At 48.4% G+C, this 13,932-nt stretch overlaps 1 protein-coding gene across 2 annotated transcripts in view; it reads left to right on the top strand.

Annotated features, from left to right (window-relative positions):
* Nucleotides 1–13,932, top strand: part of PRICKLE2 (prickle planar cell polarity protein 2) — a 110,444-nt gene that overhangs the window by 79,273 nt on the left and 17,239 nt on the right. For both annotated transcript variants that reach the window (XM_054161117.1, XM_054161127.1), the window contains 3 exons: nt 11,327–11,440; nt 13,183–13,320; nt 13,677–13,880. In XM_054161117.1, the coding sequence (XP_054017092.1) occupies nt 11,327–11,440; nt 13,183–13,320; nt 13,677–13,880 (456 nt within the window). The remainder of the gene's footprint in view (nt 1–11,326; nt 11,441–13,182; nt 13,321–13,676; nt 13,881–13,932) is intronic.

The following is a 13,932-nucleotide window of genomic DNA, read 5'->3' as shown; positions in this document are numbered from 1 at the left end:
GATTTTTAATCTATTGCTGTGAGCACTTGTTGCCTGTGGCTGTTTCTGGGTGCATTATGGAAACTTGCAGGGACAGGTCTGTTCTGAATGCACAAATTAAACAAGAGAGAGATGCAATCCTTGTAGGACTTGTGGTTTTCTGCATCGGTGGATGTCATTGGTAATTGAGCAGGGGGGCAAACAAAATACCTCTAGGATGGGATTTGTTGTGGTTGTGCAAAGGAACAGATACAGACCTGCCTACTACTATTTCATGGGGTGAAAAACTGATGGGATTCCACTGTTCCTTGGGAACTTGGTGTTCCTGTTCTGCCATTGTGGACTGTTCTGCAGTAAGTCCCAGGCAGGCAGGCAGTCAAAGCTGGTAGGCGACTCTGAAAAACAGTCTGTGGGGTTGGGTTTTTCAAGGAAGATGTTTGTGCCTTACTGGAGAGAACTGATCAAATGAAGTACAAGTCTCTTGGTACAGGAATTGAGCAGGATGGATTAGACCTCAGCGTGCTGTCTGTGCGCAGTGCGCGCTGATTTCTGCTCCTTGAAGCTTACATGATACGTGTGGTTTTTATGCTGAGCTACATGTTCAGCTCAGAACTTAATTTGCAGAGGAGATTGCAAAATGAGCTTAGCTTTGATAATTGCTATGGCAATCATTTTAAACTGTGTAAGGAGGCTGGAGAGGGTGGAAAGCTTTCATTCTTACTGTTGTGTTTGCTGTCCTTAAACGCCGTGTTTTCCTGAGCATTTATTCAGAAGGACTTAAGCATTTCCTGAAATATTTTGGCACCACTTGTAGGCTGTAAATATTATCTGTCTGATTAGAGAAAATCCAGTTGTTGGGTGCTTCCTTCTTGTCTTTACAAGCCTCGCTCAGTGCTTGCTTGAAACTCCACACTACCGTGTGTTTCATTTGGTGCCATCCAACCATGCAAATCAGGCAGCAGCCTTGTTTTCTGTCATCTTCCTTATGTCAGAGGCTCCCTTTGTGCTTCATGGGAAGTACAAGACACAGGGAATGGACAGATGCAGATGGTCCTGAAGTAGCTCTGCTGGTCCTTCATGCTGTGGAGACATGAACCAGTTGGGTTTCAGGAATTCGATTGGAGGACCATACCCAAGCTGGTGCCACCTGCTCTCAGCACTACCTTCTGTCCAGGCATGTCAGGGGCTTCTGGAGCCCAAGCTGGCCCATGTTCTTTGGGTGGAAATACAGATACTTAGCGACAGGTGGCACCTGACCAGGTAGACATGGTCTCTGATGAGTACAACATGGCATGGGCAGCAACTGAAACCCACTTCCAGCATTGTAGTGACATACTCCAAAAGACCTGGATGCTTCTTTGATCCCTCTGGGGTTTTTTAAGAAATAGCATGCCATCAGGGAATTTGGAAAGCTCAGGAGGAAATAGAAGTCCATTAGCTCGAGCAGTAGGTGCTGATGTCTCTTGTGTTACCCACATTAATGTATTCTTAGGTTCTTCAAGCATCTGTTTCTTGCAGAGGTCACGGTGCTCCATGATATGAACACCTGATTTCTAATTCCACAGCTCTGTCTGCTTTGCTGGGCCCTTTAGCAGATTTGCCACTTCAGACCTGTCTCTAATCACCATGGAGATGAAGAGCAGCCATAAGCAGAGCCAGAGGCAGGCACTGAAATCCTTCCAGCATAGCTCATCTGCCAGCCCTTTTGGGGCCTTTCATGCATCAGATGAGCCACTATGGACACAAAAGCAAGGTGTGATTTCTCTGAGCTGTGAAAGAGCCACAGTGCAGGGCTGGGGGTTATTCCCAGGTGACAAGCAGCACCCTGATTTTCTCCTGGAAGTTACCCTGCACTGGGGATGTCATGGGGCTGGTAGGTTCCTCAGGGTGCAGAAGAGTGAAATTTATCTCCCAGGAGGCTAGGAGGAACCTCTGCAGCTACTTGCTGCAGCTGTGCAGGGCTGCAGACAGACTTGTGGCTTTCTGGTCGATGAGTCAGGTGCGCGCACGTGACGTGGAGCCTCTGGAAGGCTGATGTCTGCTGTGGAGCAGCTGGTGGGCTCCGCTTTGGCTGGGGACACTGCTGGCAGGCTGGGCTGAAAACACAAATTTGCAGGCAGTGAATTTTTCCCAGCCTTCCACTGTTGTGTTTCTTTGACATGAAACAGACGAAATGAAACAACTTTTTTTGTGCAATATTCCTACTTTATTAAAATCTCTCCGCAGCATACGAGCTAGGGAGGCAAGTGGTCCCCTGAAAGACTAATGCAGTTTGCTTATTATACTTGGACGACAGCCTTCCTACCTCGCTGTTCTTGGGAGACAGTGTTCACGTCTCACTCAGCACAGCAATTTACAGGATTTCAGGGGGAGAGGTTGGCCAGCAAACATGACATCATTTTTTTGGCAGTTGCCAAAGGTCACTTCAGAATTTAGAAAGTCCCTTCAATCCACAGCTTAAATTATTATGTATAAGCCAAAGGGGAATTGACTTGAGCCTACAAGGCGTTGCTGGGTTCCTGGCCACTAATTCAGGTATCAGCTGGTCGATGCTACATGTCAACTATGTCACAGTCATGATGGTTACTTCATGCCCACTGCTAAGGAGAAACAGCATTGGTCCCATGTTTACAGACAATGATAGAGACCTTGCCTTGAATGTTATCCCTTATATTATGGCTTATCATTGTGCAGGACTACAAAGTGCTCTACACAACAGCCATAAATAAGGGGGAGACGTTATTGCTGTCTACAACTACCTGAAGGGAGGTTGTAGACAGGTAGGGGTTGGTCTCTTCTCCCAGGCAACCAGCACCAGAGCAAGAGGACACAGTCTCAAACTGCACCAGGGAAAGTTTAGGCTTGAGGTGAAGAGAAGGTTCTTCACAGAGAGAGTTGTTGGCCATTGGAATATACTGCCCAGGGAGGTGGTGGAGTCACCATCCCTGGAGGTGTTCCAAAAGGAATTGGACATGGCACTTGGTGCCATGGTTTAGTCGGTCATGAGGTCTTGGGTGATAGGTTGGACTTGATGATCTTTGAGGTCTTTTCCAACCTTATTGATTCTATGATTCTATTCTATGATTCTATATCTCTTAATATGTTTAAAATATAAGAACAAAGAAAGCAATATGGTAATGGAAAACTGGCTAAAAATTAGTGATGTTTCTACTCAAGAAAGAGGGATATCAATGGAAAGGAGACTGGAGATGTTGTTGAGGAGCCTGAAGGAGCTTGGTTTATTCAGCCTAGCACATCGAAGGGCTGTGATCACTCCCTATGCATTAAAGGAGGAAGAGCAGTTATTCAAGCTCCAACTTTGGCACAAAATCATAGATCTAAACTGGCTCCAAACCCATTCAGGCAGGAAATTGGAAGGGGTTTCAAGCCATCAGAGGTGTAAGGCTCCACGGCAACCTGCCAACAAGGAGAGTGACGGGTAAAAACCCAGGACTGAGCTCCATAAATTATAATGTGATTAGAAAATGTGGTTTCTTGTAATAGCAGTCAGCTATATAGGATGGCCAAGGGGCTCCTGTGGGCTCTAATCCTACTTGGATTGGGCCTCAAGCAGAAGTTGTTTTATGGCAGAAGAACTTCTCTTCTGGAGGACATGGATGTGAACAGGAGAGGTGGCTGTACAGGAGGCAAGGCAGAAGCTCAGGATGTGGGCTGCGAGAAGCACTTTTTCCTGCCTGCCTTTTGATGGTTGGATAAAGAAATGAGTGTGAAAGTCTTGAAATGGGCAGACACCAACAGAAACATGTCCTCAGCAAAGCAAAATCCTAGACCAGACCTGGCTGCAGAGATGGGGAAGGCAGTTTCAGGAGCCAGTTTGTCTGCTGAGGCTGGCAGTTGGACAGCTGACCCTCCTTGCACTGACATAAATTGGAGGGCAGATGCTTAAAAATAAGTACTTTTGTGATTTGCTCTTCACATTTTTAGGCAAGGCATGGGTAAATACTTGTGAATGGCAGCCTTGAGTTCCTTAGGCCTGTGGTTTGTAGTAATCCAAAGGGGTTATAACATGCCAGCTTGAATTTCTGAATACAAGGGATTTTTGAAGATTTCTGACTTTATTGTGCCTCAATAATAGGAGCAGCTGCTTGTGGGCACAGATTTCCAGTCAAACAAAAGATGGGGCTCCACTTCAGCTGCCTTCTTTATGGCTCCGGCATGCCAACATTTGAGACCCTTGTGTGTGCCATAAGAACTTAATTCCCTCTTGCTGTCAGCACTCTGAGTTCCTTAAAAAGTTATGAAAATCTCATCTCAGCTAAAATTAGTAGCATGAAGGTTAAGGGGACTATTTTCCTCTAAGGCAGCACCTCAAGAGCTTTGAGGTGGTGTGAAGCCTGTAGATGTCACATGGAATTTATTCAGGGCTAATATATGTGTTGATTCCTCTTCTGGACCTTTTGCAAGTCCTGTGGCAAGGGCTTAAGTTATAAAACCTCCGAAATTCAGCAGTTGCTGTTCAGGTCACAAGATGAGGAAAGGAGAGTAGACATGAACATGCATTTACATCTTACCTAAAGACACCCACATGCACCACCTTGGTGTGGTAGTACTGGCCCAGTATGTCATTTGGGGCATGTGGCCCCACTTGTGCCTATGTGTCACAATCAAGTGCGTTTTACCTTCTCATCCTTTTTGGGGACCCAAAGTTCAGCAAACTGTTTCATGCTTCAAGAGACTAAAGTCTTGCATGCCTCAAGGAAGGAGAAAAACAGACCAAAGCAACCCTGTTGGGAGCAGATAAGCTAATTTATGGCCAGGGGGAGGAAGAACAAAGGTCCCATGAAGAGCTCTACCTTCCTTGATAGATCCTGATAGCCAAAGACAGTGGATAGGAAACTGAGTGTGTTGAAGAGGATCTGTGATTCCTGTCTGCGGCTGCTAGAAGCTGCAGCTGCCTCTCTCTCTGCTCCCTTTGCTCACACATATGCTGTAGTATTTTACCCAAAACCTGTGCTTCAGCACATTTTTAAAAGCTTTCCAGTTTCACTTGGAGGTAGCAGTAAGTCCATCACCTCCTCAGTGAACTCCATTGGTATCTTGATAGCCTGGCAGTTAGTGGCTTTTATTTCAAGGCTGAAGCTATCTAAATCCAGCCTTCAGGCATCAGACCATGCCGAATGAATCCCAGCTGGACAAAGCAGCAATCCTGCACACAAATGCTTTTTCTGTGTGTGATGCCAGTGCTGCATGGGGGCAGCTGAGGCAGGTGAGGAGATCCTGGAGCTATTCCCTTTGCCCTGGAGCAGAGTGGATGGAGGAGCTTTGTGTGCATCCCATGCTGCAAACCCATGTCTCTGGGCTTCTGCAAGCAAAACCCTTCACCCAAGATGGTTTGATCAGTTCTTAGATGTGAACGAGCTGTGCGGTTCTTAAATTTGAATGAGCTGTGTGGTGGTCAGCAGAGTAAAGAGGCAGGGGAAGAGCAGAGACTAGGAAGCAAGTCAGAATAAGCCTAGACTACACAATATAAACTTGTCCTTGAGCTTTATTCCAGCATGCAATTACACCTCTTCCTTATTGCAACCTTATTCTAATGTGCAACCCTGTGGCTTAGAAATACATGAGCATTTTAAGTGGCATACCCAGGGGGGTTATCTGTTATGATCAATGATCATTATAATTGCTGCTCCTCCAGGGGGACTGTGGGTGCTGCAAGAGCTGCTGTGCCTGTCAGTATCTCACAGCACAAAGACCACTCTCAGATGCTTTTGAAAAGACTGTGTCTGGTTCCTTTTAATCCAAATTCGATTTCTGCTTAAGAAAGAAAAATCATGGTATGTGCTTTCAGAAGTCTGAAACTGGTGGATGCACAGCCTTCATTCAAATGTTCTTCTTTGATGCCAGCAGGAAGCAATGTTTCCAGGGGATCTCTTACAGACCAAGAACTGCTCCAAAGGCTTGGCAGGAATGGATGTCACTTTCAACTGGTGAGCAGCAATGCTCGGATGCCTCGGCTGCCATTAGCTGTAGGAGAGAAGCACGTGGAGAGCCACAGAGCGTGCCAGAACAAATAGCACTTAGGAAAATCATTTTTCCTTTGTCCCTGCAACTTGGGAGCGGGTTTCCGACAGCAAGCCCAGCGTTGTGGGGTGCCAGACCATCCGACGCTGGGAACTGAATCCATCACGTTGCCAGCAGACAGGCATACTTACAGATTTGGGGGTGACAATAGTCTTCTCCCAGCTAGGGCTGCAGGGTCTCTGGGGGAACTCTGGTTCCCTTCTGGAATGTGTGCCTGGCTGCATCCCCATGCTCAGCAGTTCCCACTCTCCTCTCCATTTTTGAGCATCTGGCCTTGCTGCAAGGATTGTTTTGCTTCAAGGAACAAATAAGTGCTTTGTATCCTAATGGCCACCGGAAAGCAGCACGTGCCAGACCCAGGCCAGAGCACACTGAACCCCTTTTCCTGTTTCACACGTGTGTGAGCCTACGTGTGCGAGCGCTCGCAGTGTTCTGCAGACACGTCGGGAGGGTTATTTGCATGTGGCTTGTTTGGGTTGTTTGTTTTTTCTTTCCTCCCCTTTGTTTTTCCAAGGGAGGCCAGCAGGGATGAAATACTGAAGACACCAGGTTTGTTTCTTTGACAATTTTAAGTGCTCAGTGTAAAAGATTGTTTAATGCCTGACGTGCCATTAGAAAGCCAGCTCTGGGGAGAAGCAGGTGAGCTGCACATCACTGTGCTGGCAGCCCCCCATTGTACATCCCTGGGTGGCACGAGGTGGCCTGCTAGGGCAGTGGGACCACTGGCATGGTCCCTAGGAAAATGGGCACAGGGGGTGTTGGATAATGTCAGCATACTTGGATTTTGAGCATGGCTCCCTGCATGCAACAATTTATTGCTGTGCCTGAGCGACGGCTGACCCACCGAGGTCCCCTTTTTGGGGACATCCATGTTCAGGCACATTGCTTTCTGTGGGCCAACGTGCAGGCCTCTTTGCAAAAGCCTTGGAGCCGCTTTTGTAGTTTGTTTGCTTTCATGAAAGCCAGGTGGGATTGCCCAGCTGGATATGCTGGAGTTGTTATGGGTGAGCAAGTCGGCACCCATTAGCTGAGCCACGTCAGGACACCATGTGCTCCTTTGTAGTCCATCCCAGCTGTACAGTCATCCCAAACAGCCCGGTTTGGTGAGTACTTTCACTTAGGGGTGTTGTACTAAGGATGAATACAACTAAATGTTACTTCCCAACAGCAATTCGTGGCATAAGAAATGTGGTATTTCCCTCTCCACCTCCTTTAATTCATTGATCAAAGAGATCATCAATGTTTGAAAGCTTTTTTTTCTAGGAGAAGGTGTAAGACTGCAGCTTCTCCCAGCAGTCCCAGGGGTGGCCAAAGACAAAAGTGCTTGTGTGGACTTTGTCTTTGGTCACCCCGGGACTGCTGGGAGAAGCTGCAGCCCTGCCTTTATTTAGTGGGGCTGGATAGGTTTGTAAACTGTCAAAGTTAAACTGGAAACACACCCCAAGCCTAGGAAGAGTACAGAACACAAAAGCATTTGTAAACTAATGTAATTATTTTCCTCAGTGCCTTTGAATAAAGTTGGCTCCACTTTAAAGGCTTTTTCCTACCCTTGTTTTACAATTACGTTCTTTCCTTTCTTCTGGTTTCTTTCTTTTGTTAATTTCTATCTTCCCCCTCCCTCTAGCCTCCCCTTTTAGCTTCAAGAAGCTGTTAATTTCCAAAATATGTATCAGTTTTTGTTAGCAAACCTTGGCATTAGGAAGGTGAGAATAGCACCCTGGGAAGATGGCTATCTGCTGCACTGGTTTCTCACAGCGCAGAGCCTGTCCGAGCACCGAGGAGACCTCCCCAGGGCAGGACAGGGCTTGTCCAGCTGGCCAACATGCCACACCACCCAGCACTCACAGCCAGCCCGGCTTCCAGCATGCTGGCCAGTCCCATACCCATGGCATGGGGGCCTCATGACATTGTCTGAAGCCTGACTTTCATTCAGCCTGATGTTTTGCATATTCCTCTGGGGTTTCTCCCATCCAGATGCAAGCAGTTGTCACAGTAAAGAGAAGCAAGTGGGGAAACTGAGGATGAAACCTATTCCAGCCCCACGTGTCTCCTGTGTGCTAATGATCCTTCTTAGGATAGTCACAGCCAGAGCAGATCTGCTGCAAGGGGACAGAGCAGTAGCTGCTCTGTTGTTCTGCGGTAGAAGTATTTAATAATAAAACAGTTAAAGATACGACACAGTTTAAAAGGGAAATGTTATCTGTCTTGGGTCATTGCCCCATGCTGTTTTCCTTATCTGGATGCAGCTCATGTTGCAGAGACTGTAAGGTCAGTGAGGAGCCATCCACCAGTGTTTTGTGGGGTCTGAATCAGGCCTTTTGGCCACAGTGCATGCCAGGCCTGGTGCATGCTCTGAACTGGAGCTGGACAGAGGAGGAGCTATTTTAACAGAAGACAGCGACCTTTTGTACAAAAGCAAAGTGCAGACTGAGCAGTTTTAGTTCTCCAGCAAGTTAACGTTTTCTAGAAGCCTTTCCCCTGAAAAGCCAGATTGAGCTGAGAATCTTCCCTTTCCTTCTTTACTTTTCCTTATTCTTGAGCATCACAACCAGGTTATACCAGCTTAGCTGCCTCCACCCACCCACAGGGTCAGAAATGGTGCCAGCTGAGCACAGAGGCAGGGTTTGCTGGCAGCCTGTGATTCTGTCTCTCCCTGGCTTGGCCATCCCACCCAGGGAGCTGGGTGCATCCCACGGGTCATTAGTGATGGACAAGAGAATGTATTTGGTTAATGTCAGCCTGGGCAAGGTGTGTCCTGCACTTCATCTGTGCTCCTCTGAACCTCTTGAGATAGGAGTGATGCCCCAGGGAAAAGGATCTGCACATCCCCCCTTGTTCAGATTTGTCACCAGGAAGGTTGGCAGATGTAAAGGCAGTGCTATCAACAGGCATAAGAAAAGGATTTTCTCCCCATGAGATGTCCTGTTGGGCAAGGACTGACAGCTGCCTCTGCTCCATCCACTCCATGGGCACCCCTGCAGAAGGTCCCCTTGGCTGATGTGGATCCAAAGCAAACCCTTTTGAGTTATTTCAGGCAACAGAACACAGGTTGGAGCCTGTTATATTTATTTGGTTTTGCTTTTCAAACTAAATTGCCCATCCCTGCCAAGCTATGTTGCTGGTGTGATGGGAACCAGTTCCTGCAGACCTCCTGAGCCTAAATGGAAAACTTCCTAGTGGAAGCTGGAGTGGAGTTGGGCACGTACATCCCACTGCATCAGGCTCTGGGAAGACAGTGCCCAGGCTGCTAATGGAAGAACTCCCATCCCAGCTTTTCACGCAAGGTGAGCATCTCACAGCTCATTCCATTAAGGAGCAGCCTGATGGAATTTGGCAAAAAACTCTTTAAAAAAAAAAAGGGGAGGGGGGAGGGGGGGTGAGTGGCATTTCCGATCTCAGCCAGCCTCAAGGACTCAGTGGGCAAGAAAACCATCATCACAAGAAATAAAAACACAAACTAATGAACCGGAGCGCAGGGGAAAGCCAGCAGCCTGTGTGCACGTGGGGAATTTGGCAAGAGAAGTCAGCAGGCATCTGTAGCCTGCCAGCCTGGTGAAAGGTGTGGAAGCCAGGGCATCACTGAGAGAGTTCCAGCTGCAGGCTCTGCTGAGGACTAGCTGCATGAAGTCGGGGAGCTCATTTAACATCATTATGCTGCAAACAATCCTTTCCAGTGCGTGTATTTCCTACCTTGTGTAGCATGTTGTAAGAATTTAAAGTGTTTTTAATGTGCTTTGATGTCCCTGGATGAAGGATGCTCTCTAAATGCAAAGTAAGTATCCTAATGTATGTAGTTTGTTTTCTTTTTTAACATAACAAAATGCTTAGCAGCCTCTCTTTTTTTGACAGTTTCCATAGCTGGTGGGTCTGTTTCTGCTGTGCCTTAGCAAAACAAATTCAGGGTTTTGCAGCGACATATGCTCAGCATGTTCCTCAGCTTCATGACCTGAGCAGTTCCTTTGTCATCAGCACTGCAGAGTTACAGGCAGAAAGCTGTTAAAAAAATCTCCCTTTCCACAAAACCTGATGATGGGGAAGGGTGGATGTTAGGATTGGTTTGGAGGGGGGCCATAAAATTAGAGGAAAAGTGATTGCAGCTCTGCTCTTCAGGTATCTCTGAATGTGATCAGAGAGTGAGCTGAATGCAGAGTAATTTTTCCTGAATAATGCCAGATTTGGAAATTTATTCTGGCACAAAAAGTGATTTCTCCCTGTTGAAGGTAACTCCCTGTATGAGCAACCCCCAGCACCCCACTGGTGAGCTCCCCCACCAGTCAGCTGTGTGTGACCTGCCTCTGTGTTCCCATCTCTCCCAATGACCCACAGTAGCTTGTGATCCTGCAGATGCTGTGGGCTTTTGTGGGCAGAGTGGGCTTCTCTGGGGAAAGACAGCCCAGATGGTGCTTTCTAGGCCAAAGCCCAAAATGTAGAAAGGAAAAAAAATCATCAGAAGCCACTGCAGAGCAAGTGTTATTCAGGGTAAGACCTGTGAAAGCTACAGGCAGCGTGGCATGCACTGAGTGAACAGTTTGCATCTCTCTAGCCAAGCACAGAGTTAAGGAGCCTTCCAGCCCCTTGCACCCACCTGAACATCCAGAGGCATCTAGGGCTGCACAGACTCCTGATCCCAGCTGAGCTTTCTCATACCTTTATCTTTTCCTGGTTCTTCCCAAACTGTTCAACCTCACCACTGTCATTTCAGAGCTGATCCATGGCCAGTGAGCCCCATCCTGATGCCTGGCCCAGCCCTTTAGTTCAGATCCCAGTTGTGGCAGTCAGAGGAGAGATGCTGGGGTTCAGGGTGTGCTTCCTCTGTGGGCTGCCACCGGGCTCCTGCCTCTTTAATAGCTGATTTTTAATTATACGCTCCGAGACAAAAGAGAAAAACTGAGCCTTCCAACAGATTTTATCTGCTGTTTATTTCCACAAATTCCTGCAGAAAAAAGCCCAGAGGGTTTTGATGGAGGTGGAGGCTGAGATAGCCAGCAACACAGAGGCTGCCGGGGCGCAGCCTTTTTAACCTTCCCTGCCAAGGCAGGTGCTGACACATCCCCGCAGCCGGCGAAGCATGCTAACGCTATGGAGGCTGACCGAGCAAACGGTAACGAGCCCGCCGCCTCCCGGGGCTGCCAGCCTTCTTTCTCCGTGGCAAAAGGGCACCGAACCCAAGCAGCACCCGGCTGCACTTCCTGCCTCAAAATCCTCATTGGGAAGACCCCGCTGGCTGGGGGGTGGCCGCTGGACGGGCACGGGGGCACGTGCTCGCCCAGAGAGCCCCACTGCAGCCCCCTCTCTCGCTCCATAGGTGCACCAGTACTACAGCTGCCTGCCCGAGGACAAGGTCCCCTACGTCAACAGCCCGGGAGAAAAATCTCGCATAAAGCAGCTTCTGCACCAGCTGCCACCACACGACAATGAGGTCAGTAACCAAAAAGTGTCTTTGGACGTCTAGCAGGGGCTGCAGGTGGGGAGGGGATCCTTCCTGGGGCTGGGCTTGTAGGAAATGTGGCTGATCCTTCCCCAGCCCTTTCTGCTGTTCACACCAATTCAGTTGGAGTTTGGCTTTGTTGCTATTTGAGTGCCATATTTGCTCCCTGCTTGGATTGTGTGGGAGGTGGGGAGGGAGTTGTTTGTTTCTGAAGTTATTTTTTTTTTAAACTATCTTGCTTTGTTTCTCTTGAAATAAAATCACTTTCTCGGCCCTCAGAGGCCAAAGCTGCATTAAAATTTGCATGAAAAAATGCTGTTGAGATCAGCCAGAGCCAGATCCGAAGTTGCAAAAGCCTTTTCCCGAGTGCTGCTTCCGACTCACCTTGGGAGTGGGAGTGCGTGCCAAGGAGGGGTTTCACCCAGGCTGAGCCTCATGAGTTGGGAGAGCCTGGAAAGCTAGTGGCTGAGTCAAGACCAGTCAGAGCAAATAAACCCTCTTCTTACATCTCAAGAAAGACGTGAGGCAGCAAAATGGGTCCGGTCTTTGACATCCTGTTCTCGCCGGTGAGAACACTGGCTTCCGGTAGCCCGCAAAATTTCCCTTTGTAAACAAAACAAAAAAGAAAGAGTGATTTTCCCTCTGCTTTCTGAAGAAGCCGCCCTGGGAAATACATACAGGTAACTTGTTTGATCTAGGTCAGATTTTAACGAGTTTGCCTTCGTGTGGCTGGGTGCCATGGGCACAGTGTGATGCTGCCAGCGCCGGGGGAGCTTCAGGCACTCGGCAGGGGCTTCTTCCCATGCACCCTTGGGCTCAGACCTGCCTGCCTGTCTTCCCTGGCAGCTGCTGAAAACCCACAGCCTCTGACAGTTGAAGAACACAGGAACAGGTACACATGAATGCCGCTACTGCAGGCTGGAGGCACGAGCCCTGTGTATTTTCTGCAAATTGGCAGATTTTGCATCCACTTTCCCCTCGTGCTCGCTTTTGCTCCTTTGAAAATCCAAGGTGTGTTGGTTGCTCATGTGAGTAATCCTACTCAGCAATGTGAGCCTGCTCTCCAAAGAACAGGAGGCAAGCTTGGGCACCGGTGCTACACGTAGCCACCTTGGCTCTTCAGCCATATTCTGCAGGGATATGCAGTCATCCAAGAGTTAAGCCTGTAGAGTGAAAATAGCCAGGGGAGCCTCAGAGTTTTATAAGCTTCAGGGAATCTTCATCATTCACTGTTTGTATCCTTTTGTTTCACTTAGCACCTACCAACGTGGAGGTTTTGCGTATGTGCAAACTTGACTCTACACCAAAACAATAGTTGGAGTTCCTAAATGGCTGGAAATTCATCATTTACACAGTGAAAATAGGCTGCACTCACGAAATAAATGCCAATTAAACATTTTGGAGCTGCTGTAAGATCTCTGCCATAAGGAGAAAACAGGAAAACCATCATTCTGATTGCTGGCTCTGGCTGGTACCCAGAGGACCCAACTTTTAAGACTTTCCTAGAAACTTAGCACTCCAAGAACAACCTTCCTCCTGCCCTTTCTTCCTAGCTCTATCTTTCGAGATTTTGGATGAAGCCCAGACAGCTGTGTCACCAGCCACCCTACCCCCAGGACAGAGTTTGTTTGTGTAACCCCTGTGCAGGGGTGTGCAGAGCCTGTGGGGCTGCAGCTCACTGGCCAGGGAGTCAGGGACGCCTCTAACACTGAACATCACATTGTGTGTTTTAGGTCCGCTATTGCAACTCGTTGGATGAGGAGGAGAAGAGGGAGCTCAAACTCTTCAGCAACCAAAGAAAGAGAGAAAACTTAGGGAGAGGCAATGTCCGGCCATTCCCTGTAACCATGACAGGAGCCATCTGTGAGCAGGTGGGTAGCAGCGGATGAACTGGCATAAGCAGGGTGGCTTTTTAACCAATGAAGTGAAACTCACAGGAGCAGCACCAATCCTGTACCCTCTGTGAGTTACAAGCTCTGGGGTCTGTCAGGGCATGAGCTGGCAGCACCCCACAATATTTGATGTGGAGCAGTCATGCTGGCTCTGGGCCTCATTCAGAAGGGAATCTGTTGATATTCCCCATAGAATGGGGATGAAAAGAGATTAAGAGAGACCAGAAAGGAAGCATGAATTAGCATATTCTTCTGCTGTGGCTGTGGAAGCAGCTGGTTGGTGATGGGCAGCAGCTGGCTCCCCAGCCCCCATTAAACGCTGGCTTTTCCGACAGTGCGGCGGCCAGATCAATGGAGGGGACATGGCTGTCTTCGCCTCACGAGCAGGGCACGGCGTCTGCTGGCACCCTCCCTGCTTCATCTGCAGTGTCTGCAACGAGCTGCTGGTTGACCTGATCTACTTCTACCAAGATGGGAAGATCTACTGTGGCAGGCATCACGCTGAGTGCCTCAAGCCCCGCTGCGCAGCATGTGACGAGGTGAGAGCCAGCTCAGCCCTGCTCTGCCCACTTAAAAATATATCCTGTCATG

Source organism: Dryobates pubescens, chromosome 1, assembly GCF_014839835.1.
Source record: "Dryobates pubescens isolate bDryPub1 chromosome 1, bDryPub1.pri, whole genome shotgun sequence".
NCBI classification, from domain to species: domain Eukaryota; kingdom Metazoa; phylum Chordata; class Aves; order Piciformes; family Picidae; genus Dryobates; species Dryobates pubescens.
This window is presented reverse-complemented; position numbering and strand designations above follow the sequence as displayed.